Below are 27,122 nucleotides of genomic sequence, written 5' to 3' on the forward strand. Positions count from 1 at the left end.
GTAGGAGCATCAAGAAAGTCTGCAAATGCAAGCAATATTCCAAATTTTTTATTAGACTGGAAATACAACTGAATTCAGTGAGAGAATGGAGAGCAGTATGTAAGGAAGTTTCTGTCTTGCAGAACGGAAATCAGCTGTGTTTAGCCCATACAGATTAGCCTAAAGCAGGCTTTGTGCAGATACTGTTAATATCCAGGGTATTTTGTAGTGAGTTTCTCAATTGTGTATTAAGATGTGACATCACTGGCACTAATAAGAGCTCAAAGCCATGTAAGAGTATGTGTTGCATGTGGTAGTGTGAAGGAAGCTGGTTTAACTGGCCTTTATAAAAAAACCTAGCCATTAAATAGCCAAGAAGCACTGCCAGAGGGTGACTCATCCCCCTGTTTTAGACACCTGGTTTTGTTGGGAGCAACCACACATCTGCTAGAGCCAACCTCTTCATTGACTGTAAGGCAAACCTAGGTACTCTAGTCTGGTGCTGAAACCTGCCTCTTTTAACATTGGTTTTGAAACAGCTTTAGGTTATATTTGCTTCATGAACACATAGTCTGTTTTGAGGAGAAAGAAAAGGAGATTGTAAGAGTTTCTTTCCACCTCTTCAGTATCCAAGCTCAGTATTTTCTGATATGGGCAGTTATTCGGGTGTTGGTAAAACTTTTGCATAACTTAATAGAGGAGTTTTGAGAAGTATTAACTTTTGCAAAGATCCCATGCTCTGTAGCAAATAGGACAGGAATACATGGATTATATAGAACACCACACAGAAAGAAGAAAGCAGTTAGGTCAGTAAGAGACACCAAACTTATACTTGAAAAAACAACATGAGAATGAAGCCTAGCTTTTATGTGATCTTCTGCTTGAAGTGAACTTCTAAAATGTATGGAAGGAAGAGAAAAACCTTTTCTATGCTTTGGTTAAAATATTCTTCAACTGGACACCTCTAACATGGCTTTTTGCACTCTAGTCCAGACTGTTAGGCTGAATTGAAGGATTCTGCTCAGGTCTTACTGAACTACTTCAAGGCTATGTGGAAATGGGTTTACTTCTGGCTTCCACTTTTTGTATGAAGCATGTTTTATGTTGCTTCAGTATCCGTTGGTGGAGGCTGCCCTGTTTTCTTGGCATCTTTTGAGGAGAACACTGACAAACCCAAGTCCTACGAAATTACTTCACACTTGCTCTTTCATTGCTTTCTCCTTTTCATAAGGAACTGCTCAGTGGAGGAAGTACCATGGATTAATGCTGGGAAGTTGTTGTAATGTTAAGTTTACTCTGATTTTTCTTTAAATAAAATCTTTCACAGGTCTTTGCATGTGGCTAAGCCATTTTTTTTTTACTCATTCAGGCTAGCCAGGTGGGTCAGCTGAGTCCCTGGTTTCCCTTGAAGTGTTTGTTCTAATTAACTGAATATCTGGCCTCTGATCCATCTGCACAGTAGACACTTATAATTGAGGGGAATTTAGGTATAGGAAAGAAGCTGGGAAATCCCTTCCTCCTCCTCTTTCTCAAACTGAAAAAGCCCTAACAGTCTTTGGCTAGGTCTGCAGTACAGAAAGTATTTCTCAACTTCTTTTTATATTTTTTTCCCATGAGGAAACATATCTGGGCCTTGCTGATCATGACAAAGATCCTTCTGCTTTTTTGCTTTGTTTTAAATATGTTTGGGGTTTTTTACTACCAGAAAGATAAGTATAAAGGGACATCTTTTTCAGTTGTTCTTGTCAAAAGTGTGTAAACTATGTACTTTAATTGTATGTTTTAAATCATACACTGCTAGTGTGGCCTGAAAGGATCTGAAAAATTCCTGCTGTGAGCATGCTGTAGTGCTGGAGTTAATCCAAAGCAATGCCCCGTAAAAGAATGGTAAATATGTCTGTGTGAGAATAGCCTACTTGACAATGTTCAAAATGCCACTGAGTTAAAACAGAGTAACTGCAGCTTTTCAATAAAGGGAATCTGACAACTCTGCAGATAGCTGATACAGATCTGTAAGCTTTCCCTTTTAGCATAGTAAGTGACCATGGCAAGAGTTTAGTTGAATTCTTGTGTGTTATTGCATGAAAAGTAATTTAAAGTAAAACTCATTTTTATTCAGCTGATTTTAGTATTTGCTCAGTATTTGATAACTAAAATTACAGTGGCAGTAAGAGGAGCAAGAGAGTGGAAGCACAGCTGCATATTTTGTTCTGTGTAGCTACTCATCATTCGTATAAGTTTTCTGTACATGCATGTGTTTCTGAATGTTATGCTAATTGGAATCATTATTCCTTTTTATCCAGACTCTCGCTGATGTTGGTGTAATTCCTGGAGGTGATATGACGCCAGAGGCAGCCCTAACTAAACTGTCATACACGCTCAGCAAGAGTAAGCTTAGCTGGGAGGAGAAGAGGCAGGTAAATATTTCAGTGTAACCTTGAAAGGCTTTAACTTTCTCATCTACTGTGCTGACTTCGGCTTAGCTGAATGCCTTGAGCTTCTCTCTGGCATTTAAAAGCAAATGGTTCTAGAGCGATAATGTAAACAGGGCATGTTTTTATCCTAAAGGAAAATACTGATAAGCGAATGAATGTATGCAGATTGGGAGGGGAAAGAATTCTCTGTATAAGTCAGGTAAAAACCATCACCGAGCCACAAAAGTGCATCTTGAAATGGTAGTAGGCTACCTTGGACATTTCTGTACTAAAAACCCATATATAGAAATTTACATGGAAGACAGAATCCTAACCCTACTGAAGTCAGCAAAGATCTTGCCATTGATCTTAGTGTGGTGAAAGATTTCATCCAAGACTCATTTGCACAAAGCTAATTCTGAAAATAAATATTGCCTACAGCCTCTTCCTTTACAGCATTACTCACGACAGGGTTAGGGTTTGTTTCTCTAAGAGGATATACACTTTATAAATACATAAAAAATAGAGGATTATTCTAAGTACCAACTGTAACTGTTTTTAAAATAACAACCCCTTTAACAATGTTCTTACTGTTCATTGGTACTTAATCAAGGCTTTTTTTCTCAAATTCTATAGTTATATATCATGTTCCTTTTATACAAGGATCATATAGCTCTGAATTGGATAAGGGAGCAACAGTCTGCAGGAATGCATGTCTTTCTATGCTCATATGCAGTGAAATCATAATCCTGACACTTTCAGAGATGACATCATGATGAGTCACTCTCTAGACTTAAGCACTGCACGCACATGTGTATCTTAGGATGTTTTAGTTTTATTAAAACTGAAACAAATTTGATCATTATTTCATGTTCAACATCTTCCAACCAGTAGCAGCTTTTCAGACAAACATACTTGGATACCTAGGATGGTAAGTGAGGTGGCTGGAAGTACCACTTGTCATGCTTAGAAACAGTTTCAGACTCTGAGCTTTTGGTTGTTTGCCAAAGCCCTGGCTCTGAAAAATGAGAGGAGGAGGAGCTATGTGGTTTTTTTGGTGAGGATGGCAAGAACGTACTGTGTGCAAGAACATGCTTGACAGGAGACAAAATGCTATGTGAAGAGTAATGGTATTGCATGTGTTTGTGTACATACACTTTAGAAACCCAGGCTTTTCACTGATGTCCCTCTGGTACACTCACTGACCCTGGAACAAACTGGCCTGTTTTTTTTTAATGCAGACTTTAATTTTCTTGCACAGAGAATTATTTGACCTGGGACAGGAGAGACTTTCCCAGCTGGCTTCCTGCCTAGGTGTGTGAGTTAAAACTTAATTTGAGATCCGCTTTGCTGAAGTGAGATAGCTGCCTTACTCAGGTGAGGACTTGGAGATAGGATGTTTAAGGTACCACTGGCATATGGTACTCCTGCATCTTCATGTGCTGCCCTTTGGAATGTGCTAGGCAGTTTTTCTGTGGTGGTACTGGAACCTCCTTTGTACGGTTTGAAAAACAAAACAACTTTTGCAATTTCTTTGAATTAAGCAGGATCAGTTTCCTCATTTGACTCATTGTACATACCCACAAACAATTGTGTTGGCTCAAGTAAGGAAGCAGCATGCTGCACTGCCTGGGCAGGAATGAGTGGTAGAGACCATGAGAAGAAGAAAGCCTGGAAATATGTTGTCTGTGGCAATATCTTCAGCTAAACATATCACCAAACAATAGTCTCCCAAGAGACGGAAACTCTCCTGAAGCTGGTGTGGTTATTTTAGGATTCTCTTTCAACACGAAGAAGCAAGGAATGTGCCCCCAGACACATGCAAATGGCAGCAGAGCTGGCTGCAGAGCTGGTAGGACTAAGACACACAGGGCTTTCCACTGGGTGCATTTAGCACAGGTGCCAGTTGCTAAGGTTACCTGCACAAAGCAATGATCTCAACCTGTCAAACTAAAAGTGCACCAAAGCAGTTGGTATGCTCTGAGTTACATGCATATGGGACTCTTCCAGCAGACAACTACAGTGTTGTCAGCTCTTGGAGGTTTTTTAATAACGGGCATGCCTAGACATAAGTAAACCTGGGGCATTCCTCCTTCCAACATCCCATCTGGTTTTTGCAAACTTTCACAATCCTGCTTTTTAAAATTCTAATTGAAATAACTACGTCCTCCTTTATAGCTGCATCAGCAACGTTTTGTGAAACAGTGCCAGTATGTAAAATTGCCAGAATTGAGGAATCTAGTTGCTTTTCCTAATAGCTAGCTTCACTCTCTGTTTTCCAAGTTTCCCAGAACCTGTGTTTTGGAGTATTTTCATTTCTTTATTGCCATATTCAAGCACTTGCTATACATGAATTGGCAGACCTTTTGTTGGTTTCGTTGTGGGTTGGTTTTTTTTCTTCCTGGTTATATTATTGCATGCACCCATCCTGCAAACTGTTACATGCCTGGTTTAATACTGAGTTACTAGTACTACTGTAGACTCTCTGCATTCAAAGCTGGCTCTGTGGCCAAATTTTAACAAAATCTGGGCTAATGAAGCCGTTCGAAAACCCACTGAAATACATGACCATCCACAGGCAGCACTTGGCTTCGTTTTGAGGCCTACATACAGAGTCTGTGTAGGAGTACTGAAGTTTGAGATTGCTGGCAAAAGGCAGCATTTCAGAATATTCTGGTCTTCAGTCTCACTCTGCTAATTACTTACTATCTTTGTGTTTTTAAGTAGGCTGCAGCTTACCCCACTAGGAAACTTTTGTCTGCATACACTAAAAAATGGGATGTTTTGTTATATGCTTATTTTTGTTTCTTTGCTTTGGAAGAAAGTTTTATTCGCCTGTCTTTTGTCCCTCCACTTTGTCTTTTTAAACTTGCAGTCTTCATGGAACAGTAACTATTTCTTTAATCTTTTGTCTGCATTGAATTAGTTTCCATAATTTCTCCAAACAATTTTCTAACTTGATCCTAAGGTTTTTATTAGAGTACTACCATATTTTTCCTCTGCTAACAAAGGATTTGATTGCTTGCTTTTCAGATGCTGAGTGAGAATCTAAGAGGAGAAATGACTGTTGTACCCACAGGAGCCAAGATCTCTCTGAGAGATAGCAAGTTTATTCAAGTGATTGCCAAATCTCTGAGTATCAGCAGCAAGGAGGTACACACTTAAATATTTAAAATTGAACTCATGTAAAGCTGTAAACTCAGTTAAATGAGCCTAGCTTAAAGATGAACAGCAAAGCTGAAAGAAAATGGAACATTGGAGCTTTTATGTTATTTTTCAGTACTGAGTGTCCCAGCTAACCAGTTGGGTTAGGGAGAAAGGACACAATGACAAGCATAACATTAAAATGTTTTTAATTAAAAACATATTAACTTTTTTTGTTCCCCTCTTTGTAGCCCCATCTTGAGTTTATTTTTTTGGCTGGCTAGTTGCAATAACAAGCTTCAGACAATTGCTGTAATTCAAGCTATCAATGATATCAAGAAGTGCTTCATATTTCTGTGGTCAAATGTATTGACAGTTTGGAGCAATCCAAATAATAATGGGTAAACCAGCTTAATTTTACATGCAGTCATAGAAGGCTGATACTAGGGAAGCACTACACAAGTGTAATTTGGGGTGTGTAGTATTAGTCCCTCACAACTGGCAAATCAGAAAATACAGTATTGGTTGTAAGATACAAGTATTTGCTTTTCTCTTGGCTTGGTTTCAGGGAAGATTGAATTTTTAGTAGCTAATGAATCCTGAATGTATGGTTCTTCTTTAGTAAGTATGAGAAATGGGAGGATATTTAGGGGGCCTATGGGGCTTGTCAGTGGAAGTTTGGAGGTACAGGTTACACAAATGTCTGAGGAATCACATTAAGACAGTTGAACCAGTCTTGAGGAGACTGAACTATATGGTCTTTCCCAACTCCTACCAGTGCTGTTTCTCTTACTGTACTGATGTGAAACTCTGTTAATAAGTGCATCGTTTAAATGGTATAGGTATATATACGTATCAGGTCATTGTAGTTTTGCCAGGGAGGAATATAAGTTTTATGATGTGAGACCGACAAAATGTAAAATAAACATAAGACTTCTTTCCTTCCAAGAACTAAATGCTACCATTTTAAAATATCCAAATGACTAATTTGGAAACTTTACATGAAAGCGAGGGTAGTATTTTTATGACTTAGACATGAATCACATTAGAGGTGAGGCTGATATTTAATGTTTAATTTTATTTGTTTCTCAGGAGTTAGAAGCCATAAGAGATGCATTAATTCCACCTTTGGCTTGTGCTGCAGCTAAACTGGGTGACATTGATGCACTAAGAGCCATAGCAGAAATGGTAATGTAAAATTAACAGTTTGTACAAAACATTAATTTTTAAATAGAGCTGTAAATGACAGGAGGAAGCTATAATCACTGGTAAGCAACTACCTAAGTCTTAGAATCAAGGTGCTTTGACTAATACAGCCAGTTTCACAGCTTCTCAGTCTTTGCCTTTCAAAACTGGTATGTTCTTTCCCCTATCTGGTTCTCAGCTGTTTACATTTTCTTTTGAACTGTGAAAATACAAGTAGATTAAAATATAAGTTCTTATCTGCTAACTTTGGAACTCTTTAAAATGGTTTGTGCTGCTTTTTTTTACTTAGCTTTCTTTATGCATATTCATAGTATCAAGCTTTTGAATGTAAATGTCATGATTAAAAAAAAAAGAACATGAAAATTTTATTTAAGCAAAACACAGTGCAGTGCTAATTCAGGATTTTTGGTCCTCCACATGGCTTGAGCTTGGATTATACCTGAAAAAAGAAACAGACATTTCACTGTATTATCTTCTACACCTCTTTTCTTTTTTTCTCTCTTTGCTTTGGTCTTGAGACTTCAATAATTGGCCTTGAGTAAGGATAAATATATCTTGAAAGTAACAATAAGCGAAGACAAGTAAAATTAGCAGACTGTAGGCACAAAACTGCTGTGTGGTCTACTGCAATAAAGAGCATATCTGAAGGGGCTGTAATGAGAATACGTGGAGGGGGGAATATGCAGAAGGTGGAATGAATAATGCGAATACGTGGAGGGGAGAACATGCAGAAGGTGCAATAAATATCTTTATTGGTGCTAAAACAATGCTACAAGGTAAATTTTAATTAAATTTGACAAGCTTAACATTTTGGTGGCAGAATGAAAACGTGTTGTATGCATTGACTGTTGTACCAACAACTTCATGTGCGGCCATTATCTTTGTGGCATGCAAAGGATCTGTCTTTTTGTAGGGTGGAAACCTGAGCTGTGGAGACTATGATGGCCGAACTCCACTTCATATTGCAGCCTCTGAAGGGCATTTACCATTAGTTGAGTATTTGTTGACATCTGGTGCAACTGTTTATGCTAGAGACAGATATGGATCTACCCCACTGATGAATGCGATCAAGTTCAGGTAACAAAATAATTTATACACCTCTCTATGTAATGTTTATGAGCCTTCTATCATTTTGGATTTAAAGTCCATACTTGTGTTTGATCTTGTTTTGTCTCAGCAAACAAGTAAATGACATCAGATAAAGTAACAGAAACCAGCTTCGTTTCAAAGAATGTGACTAGTCTAATTTAAGAGTGTTTCAAAATAGCATGAAATGAAAGCCCATGGCAGGGGGGTTGGAACTAGATGATCTTTAAGGTCCCTTCCAACCCGAACCATTCTGTGACACTGTGAAAGCAAACAACTTGGTATGCATGCAGAATTTTAGCATAAGGTAACTTATTGCTACCTTCATGCCAAGACTTTGTCCGTAATTTCAGGGCTCCGCTCTTTGTTATGAAGCTTCCTTATAAAACAGAGCCAAACTGATCACTCCTTTTGACTGTCAGAAGTGAGCAAGCAGGACCAAGGGCTGTTTGATTTCTTTCTGCCCTCCCCTTTCTCATCAAACCCAGACTGTTTCATTTGGCACAAAATATACCGGTAGGTTGGTATGTTTAATCTTTCCCTTCTACCAGTGCTTTCCTGAGTCTCTTGCTCGGTAACTGGTTTTCTGATTTTTCTTTTCCGCCCACTCCTAATTATATGGGATGGTTGCATGGCTCTGCCTGCTCTGTGGATTTCCTCTTCCTGTTCTTCTGGATGTCAGCAGATCTTGAATGGTAGTCATGGACATGCAATTTACTGGTCTCTTCCATGTTGTATAGTCCTAAGGAATGGCCATAGCACAGACTATAAATGTTATCAGTTATCAAAATTCAATTTAAAAATGATTTATATAGCCTGGGGATTCATAGAGCCATTGGTCTTCTAACATGTTAGAAACTGCATGCTCTAATCTCCTGTTTCTTTGATCCACTTTCAGTTCCTTATCTCATATTCAGTCTGTATGATGGCAGGAGAGAAGCTTTTTTCTGTAAAGGAGCTTGGAGTGATAGGATTTTCATGGTCTTCATGGATGTCTGTCCCCAGATATTCCTACAGCTTTCTAACGCTGACAAGTTTACCTGGTCTGTCAGGCTGGAGTTACCTGTGTGGGAGGTCTGACAGTTCTGGTATTGCATTGGCTGCAGGAGTAACTTGAAGGCTTTTTCTGGTCTCAAAGACCAGATGTGGAAAACTCAACACGCTTTATTAACTTGAGACTTGAAATCCTGTGTGGCCACACTGTGCTATTGCCATACCTAATGCATGGTCCCCTATGGCTTTGTAGTTGTTGCTTTATCTCATGAATATATAAGTCCTTCAGTGGTAAACCCTTAAACTCTTAAAGCAAAAACAAGCCCAACAGCAAATCAAACAAATAACTTTGCAGTTGAATAGAGGTGGCTCTGGTCCAATGTGAGAAAATGCTAAAGTATTACCATTAGAAGTTCCTGCAAATCAGGCACCTACTTTTTTTACCGCACCCATCTACTGCCTGAGGATTTTCACATGAGCTTGTTGTTTGGATTCCTTTGCATTGCCACTCCTGTATTAAACTCTTACTATGACTCTTAACCACTTTAAAAACTGCACACCCATTTTGATATAGGGAATTGTAAAAGGAAACTGCACCATAACCATTTTCAGTTTCTCTTTTTGTTTCTACTGTTGGAGTGAGAGGAAGAGTAGACTTAAAACTAATCTTATAAATGTGTTTTTATGATCTGCTGTGTACTCACACTGCATTTCACACTGATAAGCATATAAAGGAGAATGGTAAAGAGCAGACAGCTGCATATGTGCATAATTAGATGCCCACTAAAAATATTTCTGCTATAGAAATATTAAAATTCTATTTATTAAATAGTTGCATGCAGAAAGTGAAGAGATTATCCTGATGCAGTGCACAAAGAGGCAGAGAGGGAAGAGGGAAAACTGATCTTTATGAGCAGTCAATGCTTTAAACTGTTTAATATTGTAACTTTTTCAATTTTACTGAATATTGCATCAGCTTAATCGCATTTTGTGAGACTTAATATTTGTTTAATTGGCATTTAACTGCAGTACAGTATCCACTCATCTTAAAAATAGCTTTCTTCCAGTTTTTTATGTCACATTTCTCAGTAGCTTGCCTTTTAGCTAAGCATGCAAGCTTATATAATGGTGACTGATGTCTCTTTTCCATCTAATAATTTATAAGAATGATCAGGAGTTACATCTCTTCTTAAAAGCTTCTTAACGTACCACTGTCAGCCAGCAGACTGGCAACTTGAGCTATACCAATGATAGTCTCTTAATTTTTGTTACTTTAAGGGACTCTTTCTTTGTTTCTTTAGATGATAGAATGTGGAGTCCCCTTCTAAATAAGAAATAAACTACTGCATTTCTGCTTTTTCATTTGTAACTGCAATTTGTGTGTAGTCTCATTCACTTTATGCATGAAGCTAAACCAGACCACTGTTAATTTAGGCCAGGTGCTTGACATATCAAAATTAGTAGCATTCCTTTAATTTCTTACAGTACCCTCAAGGGATAATTCATTTTCAAAACAATAGAATAATATTTTTTTTAATAATAGAAACTCTCCAAGCAGGAAAATGTCTTTAAAAAACCCCTGTGTATATTTAATGTAGTAAAAGTACTTCCACTTACTTGTAGAGCAGTGGTAGAAGGTTGGAAATGGGGAGTTGCTCGTACAGTGCTGTGAGAACATCAGATTAGAAGCAGTAAAATTACCTCCCACATAAATATGAATTTAAATACAGATATTTTGCAAGGTTACATTTACATTACTTCAGGAAATCTAAGGCAGAGTGAAAATCTAACCACCACTGACTCCAGAAATGCTCTGAAGCCTGTCCTTGCAGTATTTGAGCATAAAATTCCCACTGATACGATGCAGAAAACCAAACAAGTAAAACTAAGCTGATCCTGCCATAACCATTCCAGTTGCTAGGGGAGCAAGCATGAAAAAGAATGAAGCCAGTCAAGTTTGGATATACATGACACCTGTGTTTCTTTAAAGAGAGTTGGCGGAAGGTGTGCACCCTAAGGCCCCAATCCTGCAAACTCTTACATGTGTATTAATTTCACGTGTGATTCATCCCTTCTGAAGTTGATTCACTTCTAATAATTATCTGCCAAGTGAAGGCCTAAGATGATCTGTACTGTACTGTACCTTGACTACTGCAGAATCCAGAACCCTCATGAACCATAAGAGTTCATATGCTTTTAAATGGAACTCAGACTTCACTCATAGCAGTGAATGCTGAAGACCACACTGAATCATTTATTTTGCTATTAATCCGTTAAAGTATTTGTATATTCTGGGGATTTCATCTCCAGTGTTATCAATAATGGAATCTAGCAGGGAGGAGACACCAGAAGCACTTTTTGTCTGTTTGTGTTTTCCTTCAGAGAGCAGATTAATGACAGTGGTAGTATGAAAAGGCTAGCTTAAATAACATATGCAAAATAGCATTGCTTCTACAGCAGTGTCTGACCAAGAGGCACATTTTGGTAAGAAAAGGGAGAGTTAGGAACAGTTCACAGGTGACAACAGCTCCTTATGGTTTTGCTTATCAGATGGGGCTAGACTAGACAAGCAGCTGTGCACTCCAGGTTAACATGATGGTGTTGGCCTTCTACACCTTGGACTGTCATTGTCCAGCAGTTGCTCTGCTTTTGGTTTTATGTTGTCACCTTAAAATGGGATTTGCATTTGAACTGTTCCCAAGAGGTTCATGGTTCATGACATCAGCTGAACTTCAGGTCAGCTAAACTGTGACCCTTGTGAGGCTTTTGTAAAGCCACAGGAGAGCAGTACTTAAACAACTTCTAAAGACAAATACCTCTTATATGCCTAAGACATAACAGTATCAGAAAATTCACAGCCAGACTCTTGAAATATGAATAATGCTCTTGTGGTAGGTACAAGACAGCAGAAGTAGTACTCTGGATAGGGCTTAAGTTTCTGCAGAATGTGAATACTGTTTGAGTGCAAGTAGGAACAAGCTGTAGTGCGACTTACCTCCCGCATAGTTTTCATGTTGAGTGATGGGAATGTGTGAGTTGGTCCATTTGCTTTCTTGGATGGATCTGTTGGTTCATAGTCACAGTATGTTCTATATAGGACTATGTTCTTCATAGTCACAGTACTAAATTTAACACTTTTAAGATGTGCAATACTATTTGTCCTTATTCTTCCCCTCTCTTACCCTTCTGTTAGCAAGCAGTGTGGTATATACCACTTCCTCTTCTTCCCTCCATACCAAGAAGCATGATTTTGAATGATTCTCAGTCATCAGGACATTGTACTTCTATTTAGAAATGTTTTATTGTAAGCATTTATTGTAAACATTCTTAGTTTCAATGCTTAAATATTTATTTTATTTCAAACCACTATTTTTCCTCACTTAAATTTGCTGTATTGAACTTGGGGTAAATGCTCCCAAATCTGTCTGTATCAAATTACAGAGTCCCACTCAGAGTAGTAATGGCTATGTGGTGTAGGTGGGGCATGAAATGCTTTCTGGAGGGAATCTCACTACCAGTGAGTAGTAAATAGTTACAATGGGGGGGGGAAAACGCCAACTCTGTCTCTTCAGTGGAATCCAAGGATACGGACTTCATAGGGGAAACACACTGAGGCAAGATAACACACAGCATTACATGCTTTGCTGCCTTTTATCTTTTCATGCTGTCCCATAGCATAGCTTTTATTTTAAAAAGCATTAGTTTCATGCTGTGATTTCAAATATAAGGTAGGAAACGAGGAGTGGTATAGGGCAGTCATTGGAGAGTAAGCAGACGCTCCCCATTTTCAGTTCTGTATCCAGTGTGAGCTTGAGTGAACAGACATATTCTACTTTAATCTATTTTATGTCAAATTTCTCTTCAGCTGACTACTGTTCTGCTTCAGTCTGAACTAAAAATGTCATATGTGTAGAATTCATTCTTCATCACAGATTGAAATAGGAAGCTGTGCCATTATTTGCTGGCTCAAGGAGATTCTTGTGGATGACTAGCCATGTCATAAGGGACCCACCTGAAAAAATATTTCAGATAGCTGAACAAACCTGCAGCATGTGCTGTTCCAGCAACACTTTGCCATGAAATGAAGAAAGATTTTTTATTTTTTATGTCACGTGAAACAAAGTACAATTTAAAATAATCTGTCTGTTAAGTTAAGTAACCTGTGTTTGGAAAAGCAAAATGATTCCTGTAGCCTTTGTACAGTTATTTGTTTAGTTTATAAATTAAGATCATACATGAAACGTGTAAGTTTACAGAGGATTAATACAAGCCTGTAAAGTAATTTCTCGTTCTAGATGGAGTTTCCTAAAAAGAGGTAAAGAGATGAGATAAGTGGTTTAGCCAAGTTCTAAAATGGAAAGGTACATGGCTACCTCCAAGAAAATGCAAGTGATTTAGCAGAAAGTATATGTAAGCTTTTTTTTGTTTTTAATTACTAAGATGAGGTTTTAGGTAATGGGTTGGAAAAGCCCATATATTTCATATTACAATGATCATAAAAACATAGAAGGGTTTGGGTTGGAAGGGAGCTTCAAGATCATCTAGTTCCAACTCCCTGCCATGGCCAAAGACATCTTCTACTACACCAGGTTACTAAAAGCCCTGTCCAACCTGGCCTTGAACACTGCCAGGGATGGGGCATCCACAGCTTCTCTGGGTAATCTGTTCCAGTGCCTCACCACCCTATGACATGCCTAACTCTTTATTTTAAAATGTTATGGTATAGCGACTTACTCATAAGAGGAACTGTGAAACTATTCCTGACGTACTGGTGTCATCATAGGTTTTTTGGAGGGGAAAAAAAACAAGTGTTTGGATTTGTAAAGTAGATCATTTGTTGAGCAGAGAAGCAGGCTGTCACCTCCTTTTCAAACCTAGTTCTGAACCTTTCACTAGGTCAGTTGTGAAAAACGTGTGTTGCACATTTGTCATCTGTCATGGTATTTCCTATCCACAGTAGTACCTTTAGAGACTGGCTTTTTCTGTAGACTTTCTCAATCATCTGACTAAGATACAGGAGTTGGCTGGTAGTAGTCAAATATCCATTTGTCCCTTTACCTCAAAGGAAAGGACAAGGAAGACTTCCTAAAGACTCCAAGTGGAACAGGTCTTGGGAGGAGGGGGTTAGGAAAGGATGCTTTTGTGGGAGGTTTCTAAGAATACTCACTATATTGTTTTAGCTCGAAAAACCTGATTAGCTACTGTGTTGATGTAAAGATTTTTTGCTTAACTGTAACAAATTTTATTCAAGACTGATACATACGTGCATTGTATTCTGTAAAATACAGGAATGATGCTATGTAATAAATGTCCTCACTGTTTGCATATATTTCAATTACTAGTATTTCAAGTGTTAAATTAAGCTAGCACTAAGGTAGAGAAAATAAAAATCCTCTGAAGAGGATGCATCCTTTTCATTTTCAGAGGTGAGCTTAGCACTCCATGAGCTTAGTATGTGAATGATTTTTTGACTGGGAGTGCAGCTCTGTTTGCTACAGCTGCCATCTTGGAGAAGATTCATTGGTTCTCCGATTGTGGCAAATATCATATAAGAAATTTCACTGTTTGTGTGTTTGGGTAATGCTGGATTTAGGGGGAAAAAAGCTTACTGGTCAAGACACTTTCTCTGTTTATTTCTATTCCTTTCATAAAGGCACATACAAGTGATTAATTTGTTAAGAGAAACAGGAGCGCACCTTTCAAGCCAGGACTTGGAGAACACTGGAACAATACTCTGCAGGTAAATGTTATATAAGGTGAGGTGGCCCTAAAACTGGGATGTGATAGAATGGGGTAATTTTTCTGAAGAGACTCTCAGAATGGAGAACAGTATGTAAACATCTTCCAAGAAACAGTTGGGTCCCTGGCACATGATGTGGCTGTTTCTGTGCTAGACTAATAATAAGGAAACAAGTAAAATGATGAAATTAAGAATCAGCTGTGTCGGAGCACCAGTAACTCAAGAGGGCTCCAAAGTAGGAGGTATTGTGGGGATACATGACCTGGAAGCAAATACGCCCAGTTGTTTTCCAAGCACTTTCACTGAGAAGTGTAAAGAGGAAGCTGTGCAAGGTGTGATTTAATAGCATCACAACTGGAGAATAATGCTGCACATAGTGCATCATTTCTATTTTCTTAAAATCCACTTTTCCATTATGTGGGAATGGCTTCTACTCTATCATATAACATTGTTCTTAAAAATAACTAAATAAAATAGACAAATAGATTTAATCCCAAAACTTTCCAACAACCTCTCACTGTCTATGTATTTAATTTAAAAAGATATAATGCCCTGTTAAAGCTGGTTTTCCATACAGTTGCTTTTACTATATAATATAATTTAATGATAGGAATATATATTATGAAAAGAAATAGATGCTTGATTTTATTTTTTCCAGTACTGGTCCTGAATTACAAATTACTCTGAAAATAGTGGGAAGGGTTCATGTATTTCCTAAAGTTACTTACACTTTTTACTTCATTTCTTCTTTTCTTCTCAAAAACAAACAAAAAACCCCCAACCGTGAGTACCAGCCTTCATATCAGGACTCGAGATGAAGTTAAAATCTGCATTTCTCAGGGCACTGCAAATGATTGATAGAACAGAACTAAACTCTTGGTTTGTGTAGCTTCCATCTGACAAGGTAGGTAGAGGAGTGGCTTAGGGAATGACATTCCTCTGCAAATAAACTGGCCCCTTTACTTAGCCGTGGTGCCACATGCAGAACCAGTTTAGCTGCCTGACCTGGTAGCAATGTGTCCAGAGAAGTCCTTTAAACAAAATGTGGTTCTAATGCAGTTTGCTACAGCATTGTAGGGAATATCATACATCCTGCATCTGTATTGTGTGATAGCCTGTTGTTCAAAGCTTCTAAACAGAAGGCAGGAGTGCACGTGTGCAGAGGCTGAACGAGGACTGTACTCAGGGTGAGAGGGAAAAGGCTCTCCCACCTTGGCATGGGTCAAGAGCCAGTGTCTTGGCTCTCTCCCAGCTGGCAGCTGAAGTAGTGGCTGTGGCCAGAGGCATGCCCACTGACAGATGTCACTGCATGGCCTACACCAGGAGCACAGCCAGCCTGAGGCAGCAGTCAGGCTTCGAGATGGCACTGAAGTGTTTGGATAGTGGCTGCTCCTACAGAGCTGAAGGGCTTTCCTTCCTCTTTGTGTTTTTGAAGGCCTGGTAATCTTTTGCACCAAAGTGGACTTTTTCCACAGAGCATTATCCAGATGCTTAGAAGTTATTAAATCTTTTGTACTGGTGTTTGTCCTCCTAACAAAATGTCTCAGATGTGTCTTCTGGATTATCCTCAGATGACCTTACTGATACACTCATTTTTCCACGCTTAGGCGCACTTCTCTGTCATGCCTCTTACCTCCTCCTTTTAAGCCTTCTCCTTGCAGGCACTTGCACCTTCATGGCAGTAAACATGTTCACATGGTCAAAGCTGCTCATAGAACAAGTCCTTTAAGACATCTTCCCTCTGTTGCTACTTACCTATTCTGAAACAAACTGGCTTTCATAAAAGACCATAAACAGTAATTTTTGTGTTCTAATACTGTCTCCTTGGCTTCCTTCTGTTTAGACTTATAGTTTTAGAATAGAATAGTTCAGTTGGAAGATTTTGGAGATTAAATAAAAATAAACGTGCTCCATTGGCTTTGGTGATGTTTGAGAGGGAAAGGAGTAACAACCAGAACTGAGAGTTGGATAGTATTAGTGGGAACTCTTGTGTAGGAAATGGAGATGCACACAGGTGCAGCCACAATGATCTAATTATTACATCTTTCATGGTTTCCTTTGCCAGTTACTTTTTTTAAGGAGAGATTCTAGTTTGATTTTTAGAGTCACTTTGTTGGTGTTTGGTATCTGATTCATGGCTTTGTTTTGAAATGAAAAAAGAGATCTCAATGATAGTAATCTGTTAAAAATGTCAGAATCTCTTCTCATATTGCAGTATTATTGTCATCTGTCTGCAAAACCAAACCATGATGAGATAAATTGGGACACTCAGACTTACTCTGAAGGCTTGTTGAGTTCTGAAGTTGGTAAACAGTTGCTTTGTGTTTGTTTTTAAAGGAAAAAGCCTTGTATAGATTTGAGATACTCTGTTCAAGTCTGTACTTCACAAAATTAAATAGGGCATAAAGCCAAACCAGCTTTCTCTTTTATATTCTTAGATTTCATAAAATGATATAATATACAAGGTTGCAGCCTTTCAAAATCAGCAACTTTCAGAATAAGATGCTTCTTCAATTTAACATAAACTTGGGCAGTGAGGCTGGAGGAGGAAGAATAAATAAGCCTCTGCAGGAATTAGGACTGAGCTTCTAATGCCTGCTGTCTTTCAAAGAAGTCTGTTTTTCTTAACTGAGACATGGAGATACTAGCTAAAAGCAACAAGCTCAGGTGTGTTCAGGATGGAACAAACCATGCCTTGTGCTGGACTTTTAACCTGCCTTTTTAGGATTTTAATTATACAAGGGGGGGAGGGAATTATTTTCTCTTGTGTCAGGGTGATGATACACCTTCCCCTCCCCAAAGAAAGTATTTCCTAATTGCTGTATATAGACACTGAAAAGGAAAATTGCTGAAAAATCAGAGCTTTGTGTCCCTGGGAAAGATGAAATCCTAGTACCTGAGGAGGCAGAAAGGGAACCCCAAGGTGTCACTTCACTGTACTCAGTACTTCCCAGAACAAGAACTGCATTGGCTCTTATCCTTCTAAACCCTCTGAGGCCTGAGAAGCTTTGCCGTAATACCCTGGGAGTCACAGAGCGCCCCTTAAACAGCAGCTCCTGTAACCAAGTTTGCTTGGTGCTAGTGTGACATGAGGCACAAAATCAGAGACCATAATTGCATTATCACTATTCTTGACACCTTAGTTCTGTCATCGTCATGGCTGTGTTAGCTGTGCTGAAACTGTGAAGTGGGAACATAATAATTTTTCCTAAATGCAAGAGTATTGATAGGCAGCATCCCTGCTAATTATCTGCTGTAAAAGCTATCAGTCAGAGTTCAGTAAAATGTGAGAGGTAGTTCTTTGTCAACAAAGCAGGTTTTAAACATCCTGATAAGTGAATATTGAAGTTATTTTTATTCCATTTCATGATATAAAAATGATGGACTTGCTGCTTAGAGGATGCACTTGTAGTTGGAATTGCTGGCATAAATATCTGGAAAAAATACACAGCAAAGGTCCCTATAGCATATGTTGAGAAGTCCTATGTATATAGTTGATATGAAGTACACTTACAATGTGTGAAGGAAGTACAGATGTGTATGGCTTGACTATGGAGATCTGAAATTGGAGAAAATCTTTTGTGGTGTTCTTGATTATAATCAATTTAGTGAATGGTAGGAATCTTTTGTTCAGAGTGCTATCTGAATTTTCTCGCAAGCTACATTGCTTTTTGTTCTCTGGGTCACAGTCCCCATAGAATACATTTCTCACTTGATCACAAAATGACTGCTGCAAAATTGAAGATAGTTCTGTGTATCTGGATTGCTCTAATGTCACAGCAGAACACTTCACAGCTTTGACCTCTGGCAATGTGGGTTAAATTGCCTTTTCTGAGTGGGAGCTATTAGGCAGTTAATTTTCAGTAAGTGCAGTAGTTGTTTTGTTGCTTACAGTGATCCTGGCTGAACTGCCCCACTGTGTAGGTTGGTAATATTTCTAAATGTGCTGGTCTTCGTCCAGTGATTTCTGCTTTGACCTGGCTGAACGATGAGATTATGTTTGGCACACAGTGCCTTCCTGTCCAGTGCTGGTGATGGTTGTAACTCCCACGTGGTAGGTAGGCTTTTTGTTTGTTTGTACCTTAATTCTGGGACCTTTCAGTGTTAACATCAAAAAACTCATCGTTATATTTAAAGATAATTCTTGTGCTCCAGAAGTGGCTGCTAAGCAATTTCTTTGCTTTGCTAATGCTTGCACTTTTTAGTAATGGTTACTTTTTCCTGCATCTTCCTTAAGGACTTCCCACTGAGCTTTCTGTTAGACTTCCTTTGCCTGCTTCTGTTTCCTTATTGCTTATAGGGGCCTTTTTGTGTGATGGCAATTTTCATTAAGGATTTATTGATCCTTTTCTTCATGATGTCAGACTGAAGCACTGTTAAATCTTCTAGCACCCCACTGCCACTCCCCTGTTTCCCAGAGACCCCAGCTGTAGGTCTGCCCTGCCTCAGGGTTGGGGGGATTGCACAGAGGAACACAGACAGAGGCTGTTTGCTTTCGCAGCCTCTGGGACTTCTGCAAAGAAAAGCTTCTGACTTTCTCCTCAGACTGCTGCAATTAGAGGCTTCCCCTCCCATGAAAACATTTTTTTCAGGTACTTAAGAGATTTAATCAACAACAGAAGTGATTTCAGCCTAGCAGAGAAGTGAATGTTGCAGCCTTGCTTTCACGGTTTCTTTCATAAGCTTAGCTGACTGTCTGTCCCTTGCAGCTTCCAGCCTTCTCCACTCTCTACCAGGTCTGGCTGGCTTGGTTGTCATACCCAGGAGTTTGTCACCATCCTTCATCCCTTCTGCCAGCAGTATGCCTTTCCCCCAGAGCGGGCACTGTTTAAGGCAGCAAACTCTGAACTTTGTAAGGTTTGGGGAGCGTTCCCCCTCTCTTAATGAGATTCAACCTCACTTGATTATGGTTCTGCTGAAACAATCTGCAAGCATAAAGCAAGCTCAGGTCTGCAGCCTGACAGATGTTGGTGTCTTGAGAAAACTGAATGTACTCCTCCCAGTCTTGCTGTCAGTTCAGCCTGTCTACAGGCTTGATAGTAGATCATCATGCCTTTGCATATGTACAGGCTGTTAGCCGTTCTTTTACCAAATGAAAGTTCAAAATGAACCTTAAATATTATGGATGAGACTACCAGCAGATGTGCAAAGAAACAATCTGGTGTACATTATGTGATTAATTTTGACCCTTTCCATTACTTGTTATACATGGCAGATAGAGGTCGTCTTTAAAAAGCTTTTTTTTTCTTTGCTTGCTGCTCATTTAAATGTTACAAATTATCCTGTAAATCTCAAAAAATGTTGCTGTGTTACTGTCCAAATGAGATCATGTAAATGTGCTGTCCTAACTTCTGATAGCAAACATAGTTAGGCAAACTTGTGAAGGGGGTTTCTAGTGGTTTTATATAAGGCGTGCTAATTGCTGGCACATCTGCTTGTGCTCTCACTTAGCTGCATCTTGATTTACCCACTGCCCTCCCCCCAACTCATTTCATGAGATAAATATTGTGTTGTGAAATATGAAACTACGTGACTTTTTTTCCCCCTTTGGTCATAGTCACACCCACTATGTGAAACCAGCCTGTTGTAAGTACTTATAGCACAGCCCTATTAATTTGAGGAACTGATTCATCATGCTGTGTTGCTTGCTCAGCTATTCAAAGCTGTTGTAATAGTGTTCCTTTGCTTACCTCTCTACCTTGGCAGCCATGTTGAGCCTGTTCTGGTTCATCTTTTGCCTGCTGAGCTAAGTGAGAGGACCCAGGAGCACCTCGAAATACTTAGAACCAGTATTAATTATTCTTTTTCCAGCCTTACAGCTAAAGGCGATGTGGATGGGCTGTATGCCTGGTACCTAGCTGGTGCAGACCTGAAGAAAACTGGTTATGATGGCAGGAATCCCCTACAAGTAGTAAGTGTGCATACGGCTGTACCTCTGTATGGTGTGCTAGCTGCGTGAGTAATAATGCACCCTGTCGGGTAATAGTAGTTTGGGAAAAGTAAATACTGCTTTGTGGAGTATAGAGGAGATTAGAGTTTGTTACAAAGTCAAATCTGATGCTGTTCTGAAGTAATAAATTGTTGGAGCCATAATTTTCTCATCTATGTCAGAGGAATTAAAATTTAAATTTGATTTTAATTATTTTGTGGTAACATATTCTTACTTCCCACAAGTAAGTATTTGCATGTCCTGGTGCCCAGGATGGCAGGATTTATTCATGTTTCTACTTACAGGCAGAGGCTACAGGGCATAAGGAGGTTCTTGACTTCTTAAGACAAAAACAGTAAAGAAGGTAAGATCTTGTTTTCAAATGCACAGATCAGCATATACATGTATGAAGTGGGATTTTGTATTTAAGCCCTAGCTCACCCTGGGGCATCTGGTTCAGCTGTTGTTCCTGCCTTAGTTTCTGATACATCTCTGATTACTTTAATCCTTCTTTGTAGAGTTGGGCTAATGTTTATTCCTCTTTCTGCCTAAGCCTGGAAGTGCTCTTTTGTGGTGCATTCCACAAAACTTGGTTCGGAATGTAAAAGCTACCAAAATAAAACTACTAAGGGCAACAGTCTTGTTCCATTGGCATGTTGACTTGCCTGCATTAGAGAGGAAATGCCTTTCACTGGACACTTTGCCATGCCTGGTTTTCGTGGTGCTGTGCCCCCATCACAGGAGCAGCCCCTTCTCCAGTAGAGCTGCAAGGTGATCATGGCCATTTGGCTGCACAGCTTCCCATTCAGGAATTGCCACTGTGGTATCTACAGCATTTCCACTGCTGCTCTCCCTCTAGCTTCTAATTTAGCACCATACACCAGCCCATCTTCTAGTGTAATGTCAACCATCACGAGAAATGTGGGGCAGATTCTTAACAGACAGAAGGTAGTTGTGCTACATGCATAGCCTGCTGAAGGCTGTCTCAGCAGAGAGCTCTGCCGCCTCCCCACCTCCCGGCACAGAACAGGAAAGTGGTATGCCCTCTCTCTTACCCAGACCCTAGGTATAGCTGCCTGGTTGTCTTTGACACAGACTTGCAACATGACTCTTGTGCAGCTAACATACAAGGTGTATTTCCCTAGCTGTGTGCATGGGAGGCGGGTGTGAGCCTCGTGTTCAAAGCATCAGATCTGACAAGTCTCTCTATAGGAAACTTGTCTGGGCATTTGACCTTCTCCAGTGCTGTGCTGTGCTGTTCTGTTACTGGAGACATGTAAAACACTTGCCTTTCGTTTCTCAGAACTTCTTTCTGATGCAATATGTTGTTGATTTAGGTATTTTTTTCCCCAAATATTGGCAAGTCTAATCCCAATTTAAATATTGGGAGGAGATGATCTCCTTTAGTTAATAAAACTAACATTAAAATTAGTTAAGGTTTTTGCTGCATTCATGACTACCTTGCCACATGTTAAATATGAAGTGAGTATGTTAAACCCTCAACTTCTTCATGGATCATCTTTTAATTCCTGTGGACTGAGCCACCAGTAGTTTAGGGAGTCTGAAGGAAGTCTTCAGTACTGTGTGAGAACTTGCTTGACAAGCTACACGGTAACCTCTTCTTGGGAAGGTTTTGGATACTGCCTAGTTCTAAACATCCCATTTTCTCTTTCTTCAGAGGCTGTAGAAGATGGTCACCCTCTTCATAAATACCAGCTTTGGACATTAATGCTGTTAAATGGTTATGGGAGGAAAAAAGGAAAGGAACAGTGGAAGCTGTGCTTCAAGCACACAGGAAAGCTAGAGCTTAGAAATATCCTTTATTTAGGGTCACATTAAGTTCTTACTGATTATCTAAAAATTATTTACTGCTTTATCTTTTAATTACTTTTCCTGAAAAGAAATGTTTTTAAAACAAGTGAGGCTGGAATGTATTGCGTTTATGTACAAGTTCTGGTTTTAAAGAGGCCTTCTGAATCTTCTCATGTTAAATCAACGAGGACAGTATTGCACGCTCAGCAAACAGAAATGCTGTGATAAACACATACAAATTAAAAACAGTGGATCGTGCATTTCGGGATTTCAACTAATAAAATCTCTGAGGAACAATGTTGGTTTCACTTTGTTTTTTGCAATGGCTTGTATCACTTCAGCTGCAATTACAGCAATTGTGAGTGTCAGTGCAAACAATTGAATCAGTCATGGGCATCTGCCTGCAGTTGTGTACTAATCTTCACCAATGTGTCACTATAAAACCTCACTTAAAATGAGTAGGAGGCAGATGCCATAAAGCGTGTTTGTGGGACCATCTAAGTGAATTGATTGTTTTGTTTCTAATAGCATCTTTCCCACATCCTGACTGGAATATAATCAAGATTGCTACATGCTGGACACATAATTCTTTGGACTGTAAATGTGATCTCAGTATTAACAGACCCCAAATTTAAAGTCCTAACACTTTCAGACCAAAGGAAAAAAGCAATACATGTCTTTACAGCTGAGTCCACCCTATAATATGTAAACGTAGAGAATACTTCAGGCAAATGCATATATTGGAGATGGCAACTTTTTAATTTCACATACCGCTGCTACAATAATCTATGTGGATTTTCTATCTGCTTCATCTGAAGGGAATCTTTGAAGTGCAGATAGTTTTTTCTTTTTCCTCTTTATACTGTTCAACCTTCCCACAGCTATTCTCATCATGGAGAAAAGCTGTATGGAGTACTTGCTGAGCCTGCCAGTATTAAAAGATTGCCAAGGTATGTTGCATTTTAGATCCCCAAAAAACAAGGTAACTATGCTTGTAGTCTGAGGAGACACTGTATATGCTCCATTTAAACACAAAACAATAACATAAAACTGCCTGATATTTTTTGATATTTGATTTGTGTAACTCTTCACTACAGACACAAAAATTACAACTATACTGTCTCATTATTAAATAATTGATGTTACATAGCAATAAACATGCTTTAGATTGAATAAAATTAATACGGTACTAAGTAAATGAGATCTAACATCAAAAATCAGGCTTCAAATTCATCACCTTTTTTGTGTCTTGCCTATAAATACATAAAGGTGATGTAGGTAACAAAGTAGTGTTTGCGAAAACTTCGATGATCAGCAGAAAAACCAGGCCCAGACTCTTCTTCATATGGAATTACTGTCTTAACTCTTCCCTAGTCAGTAGTGTAAAAGTTGATACACTGAACTAATAAATCCCTTAATAAACTTCTCTGCAAGTGACTTTCTTGGGATTGGAATATTTTCTTCTTTTTTAATGATTCTCAAATGCAATCACTTGTCCATTCTGTATTTCTGTACCAGAATGACTGACTGCAACATATGCAGAAGCATCAATATTTTCCTTACACTTTTCAATAAAGGCTCATCTGATCTACAGAAAATTGTCTAACAATAACGTTCTTACGTTTCTAAGATATGACATCTGGCTAAAGTACAAAACATACTTCCTTTTTGTTTTGACCAGAGAATGGTATTCCAGTGTGAATTACTGAAATACAGGTCTCAACAGTAAAACTGAAAGAGAGAGAAGAAAACAGGCAACCATTTTCTTCCTGCATATGAGCCAGGTAATGACAGGAAGGATAACATTTAGAAACGTGATCCATTAAGCCAACTTCTAGTTAGAAGCTCATAAAGCTAAAATGAACTGGTGTGGGTCATGTTTAAAGTGAGACTAAAGCAATATTAGCTTCTTTCTGACAGACCTTTACAGAAATGTATATCTGTTTCATATGTTATCTTGCATAAGTTAGTGTTCCTGCAACTTTCTAGAAAATTTGCAATTTGCCTTATAAATAGACCAGTATCAAACAAATGTTTTAATAGCAAATGCATGAATGCAAATTCAACATTTATCTGAGAAAGAACTGGGCTTCTTTTATAAATAGCAAAATTCCATTCAAGAACTGTTAACAGTCTACAAGTGTTAAGAGAAACTTGTGTATAGGGTGCTGTGATTTTAAAAGTGACAAGAACCACCCAGTTGAGGCCAGAATATTCAGCTCTTGATTCAGTGCTGGGGACAAATGTCAATAATGTTTTTGAGATCCTGTGTTTGTCTTGTTTGTCCATTACACCCTTTGCTCCATGCAGTGGATTTAATAATCATAATTATACTGTTGATGATAACTTCCAGTCTTATGATGAATCTATTTGTGTGTAGTAATCCTTAATCTTTGCATAGTTATTGGTCAAAACAAAATATTAATACTAGTAAGGAATGAAAATTGTACCTATGTTTTTCTGCCTATTTGTTTTAGTTACTGTAGGCAGCTGAGTATCTTTCATTAAAGTATGCTAGATATTCCAGGGGCAGCTTAATTTTTTTCAAACATTCTGATTTTTCTCCTTCAGATTATTCCTGAAAAGATGAAATACACTCTTCTTTTTATCCAGCAATCTGCCTAGTAAAGGCTTGCAGGTTAAGGAGCCATACAGAGACATTACTGTTGCTGGGACTAGCTGTGGGTGCATTTCATAAGTTCTGTAACAGCTTTAACTCCAATCACCCATGATGTCCATGTACCCTTTCATAGCTAGATCCAGTTATAGTTTGTTAGGTCTAGCACATACTTGCAAGGATCATCTGCAGCTCTGTGCTTGGTATTTTCTATGCAGTACACACTGGTATACCATGGTAGAAGCTGGATAAAGTGAGTTTTGTATTTTTTTGATGCAGAAAGGTTTGTGATATTTTTTAGTATCAGTTTTATTAGAACATAAAGATGACATTCCAGTTTCTGTTAGGGAACAACAGAAGCTCCCATTCTTTTCCAGCCTCAGTCTAGTAATGCAAATGTTCCGGCTGTAGCTTTCCTTGCCCTGCAAAATCCCCATCATGTGAAATGCCCTGTCAGGAGTCTGCATAAGCTCCTGAGAGCCTGCTTAGTGTGTGAGTGTCAGAGAGGCTCCTGCAGGTCTGTGACCATACTATTGCATGCAATTTCAGCAGTGACTACAGAACAGCATAAAGGCAAAATCAGTAATATGAGATTCGTAGGTGCTGCACAAATACTGGATTTGTTTCCAGTGTTGAATCTTTAAAATTGCAGTGGTGTTCTGGGAATAAATGCTGGTTCTGGATCCTCTGCTGCCTCTCCATGGAGGAGATGCTATGAATGCCTCCTGTGAAAATCAAACATTACATCAGTTCTACAGCTTTCTTCACTGGAAAGACAACACCCAGCTTCCACTTTGTTTCTTTTTCCTAATGATCCAGCTAATACTGCCAAGGGATAGGGACTACTTGCCCTATGTCAGCACTTCTCCAACACTGCAGAAAGCAGAGATTTCCCCAACTACTAGATGATCTTAAGGTCCTTTCCAACCCTAACTATTCTATGATTCTATGATTTGAGTTACAGATCTTCTTTCCTGAGTGCGCCCACTTTCTTTTTTACTGATGTCTGAAAACATTGTTTCTATTCAGAGATTCTCTTACAAAACTTTTGTGATGGAAGGGCACTCTTCATTATTTGAAAAATCAGCATGTGCTTACTTCCTTATTGTATGCCATCTTGGTAGACTTAATATCTGTCAAGGCTGGCTGACCCACTGATATATTGACTGTGTATGATCAGTACTTGCTGAATTAAATCAGCTGTTCAGCAAGGTTTCAGTATCTGCTCATCCTTCTTAAATTGCTAATAACTCCAGTTCTGCTAGATCTTAACTCAGAATTACTATATTACAGTATATCTTAGTTGTCTCATACAAGGATTTTGGTGATCAGTAATCGAGTGATAATGTGATCTCTCATCTGGAACTAAACCCCTCCTTGAATCAAAGTTTCTTTATCTGCAGTCTTCTGAATGGTGTGATCTACTGGGTTTCTTCCAAAAAGATTGTGATCTAGTTGGAAGATTCCTCCATTTTTAAGATGGGTTCAAGTAATGAAATGACTAAGGAGGGAAGTGTATCCCTTGTATGTAGAAGACAAAGCACATCCAGTTTCACTTATACACAATATATTAATGGACCAATAACATGATCGAATTCAACCATAGGTGTGATCCCCCTCTCCAGGTGCCTATGCTGATCCCTGCACAAGACCTACCACAGCAGTATAGGAAATAAAATGCTTTTAGTTTCCAGTATCACAATTTGTTAGATCACCAAGATAAACCTGAAGGAATTGTATGATGGGTGAAAACATGAAATTCTAAAGAACTGATCAAATGTGCTCAGCATATGTCTTCACAAGTATTGCTGATACATTTGTGTTTCCCAAGTGGACCTTATCAGCAGTATAATCATCTTCTAGACTTGTAAGACTAGTCTTTCCATGATTCATAGAATCATAGAATAGTTTGGGTTGGAAAGGACCTTAAGAATCGTCTAGTTCCAACCCCCCTGCCATGGGCAGGGACACCTCCCATTAAAAAATGTCACCCAAGGCTCTGTTCAACCTGGCCTTGAACACCGCCAAGGATGGAGCATTCACAACTTTCCTGGGCAACCCATTCCAGTGCCTCACCACCCTTTCAGTAAAGAATTTCTTCCTTATATCCAATCTAAACTTCCCCTGTTTATGTTTTAACAATGCTTCATGACACTGCGGTACTTGACTGCATGGTTATAAAAACACTTTAATTTTAGTCAC

At 38.8% G+C, this 27,122-nt stretch overlaps 1 protein-coding gene across 1 annotated transcript in view; it reads left to right on the forward strand.

Annotated features, from left to right (window-relative positions):
* ASPG (asparaginase) overlaps window positions 1-20,850 on the forward strand; it is a gene marked incomplete at both ends in the record, with an annotated part of 44,696 nt that extends 23,846 nt beyond the window's left edge. Inside the window, 7 exons of the mRNA XM_080619217.1 lie at window positions 2,283-2,396; window positions 5,427-5,546; window positions 6,630-6,725; window positions 7,657-7,820; window positions 14,476-14,562; window positions 20,374-20,473; window positions 20,797-20,850. Of these exons, the coding sequence (XP_080475343.1) occupies window positions 2,283-2,396; window positions 5,427-5,546; window positions 6,630-6,725; window positions 7,657-7,820; window positions 14,476-14,562; window positions 20,374-20,473; window positions 20,797-20,850 (735 nt within the window). The remainder of the gene's footprint in view (window positions 1-2,282; window positions 2,397-5,426; window positions 5,547-6,629; window positions 6,726-7,656; window positions 7,821-14,475; window positions 14,563-20,373; window positions 20,474-20,796) is intronic.
* Between the last annotated feature and the right edge of the window lie 6,272 nt (window positions 20,851-27,122).

Source organism: Psittacula echo (genome assembly GCF_963264785.1).
Source record: "Psittacula echo genome assembly, chromosome: 5".
NCBI lineage: Eukaryota > Metazoa > Chordata > Aves > Psittaciformes > Psittacidae > Psittacula > Psittacula echo.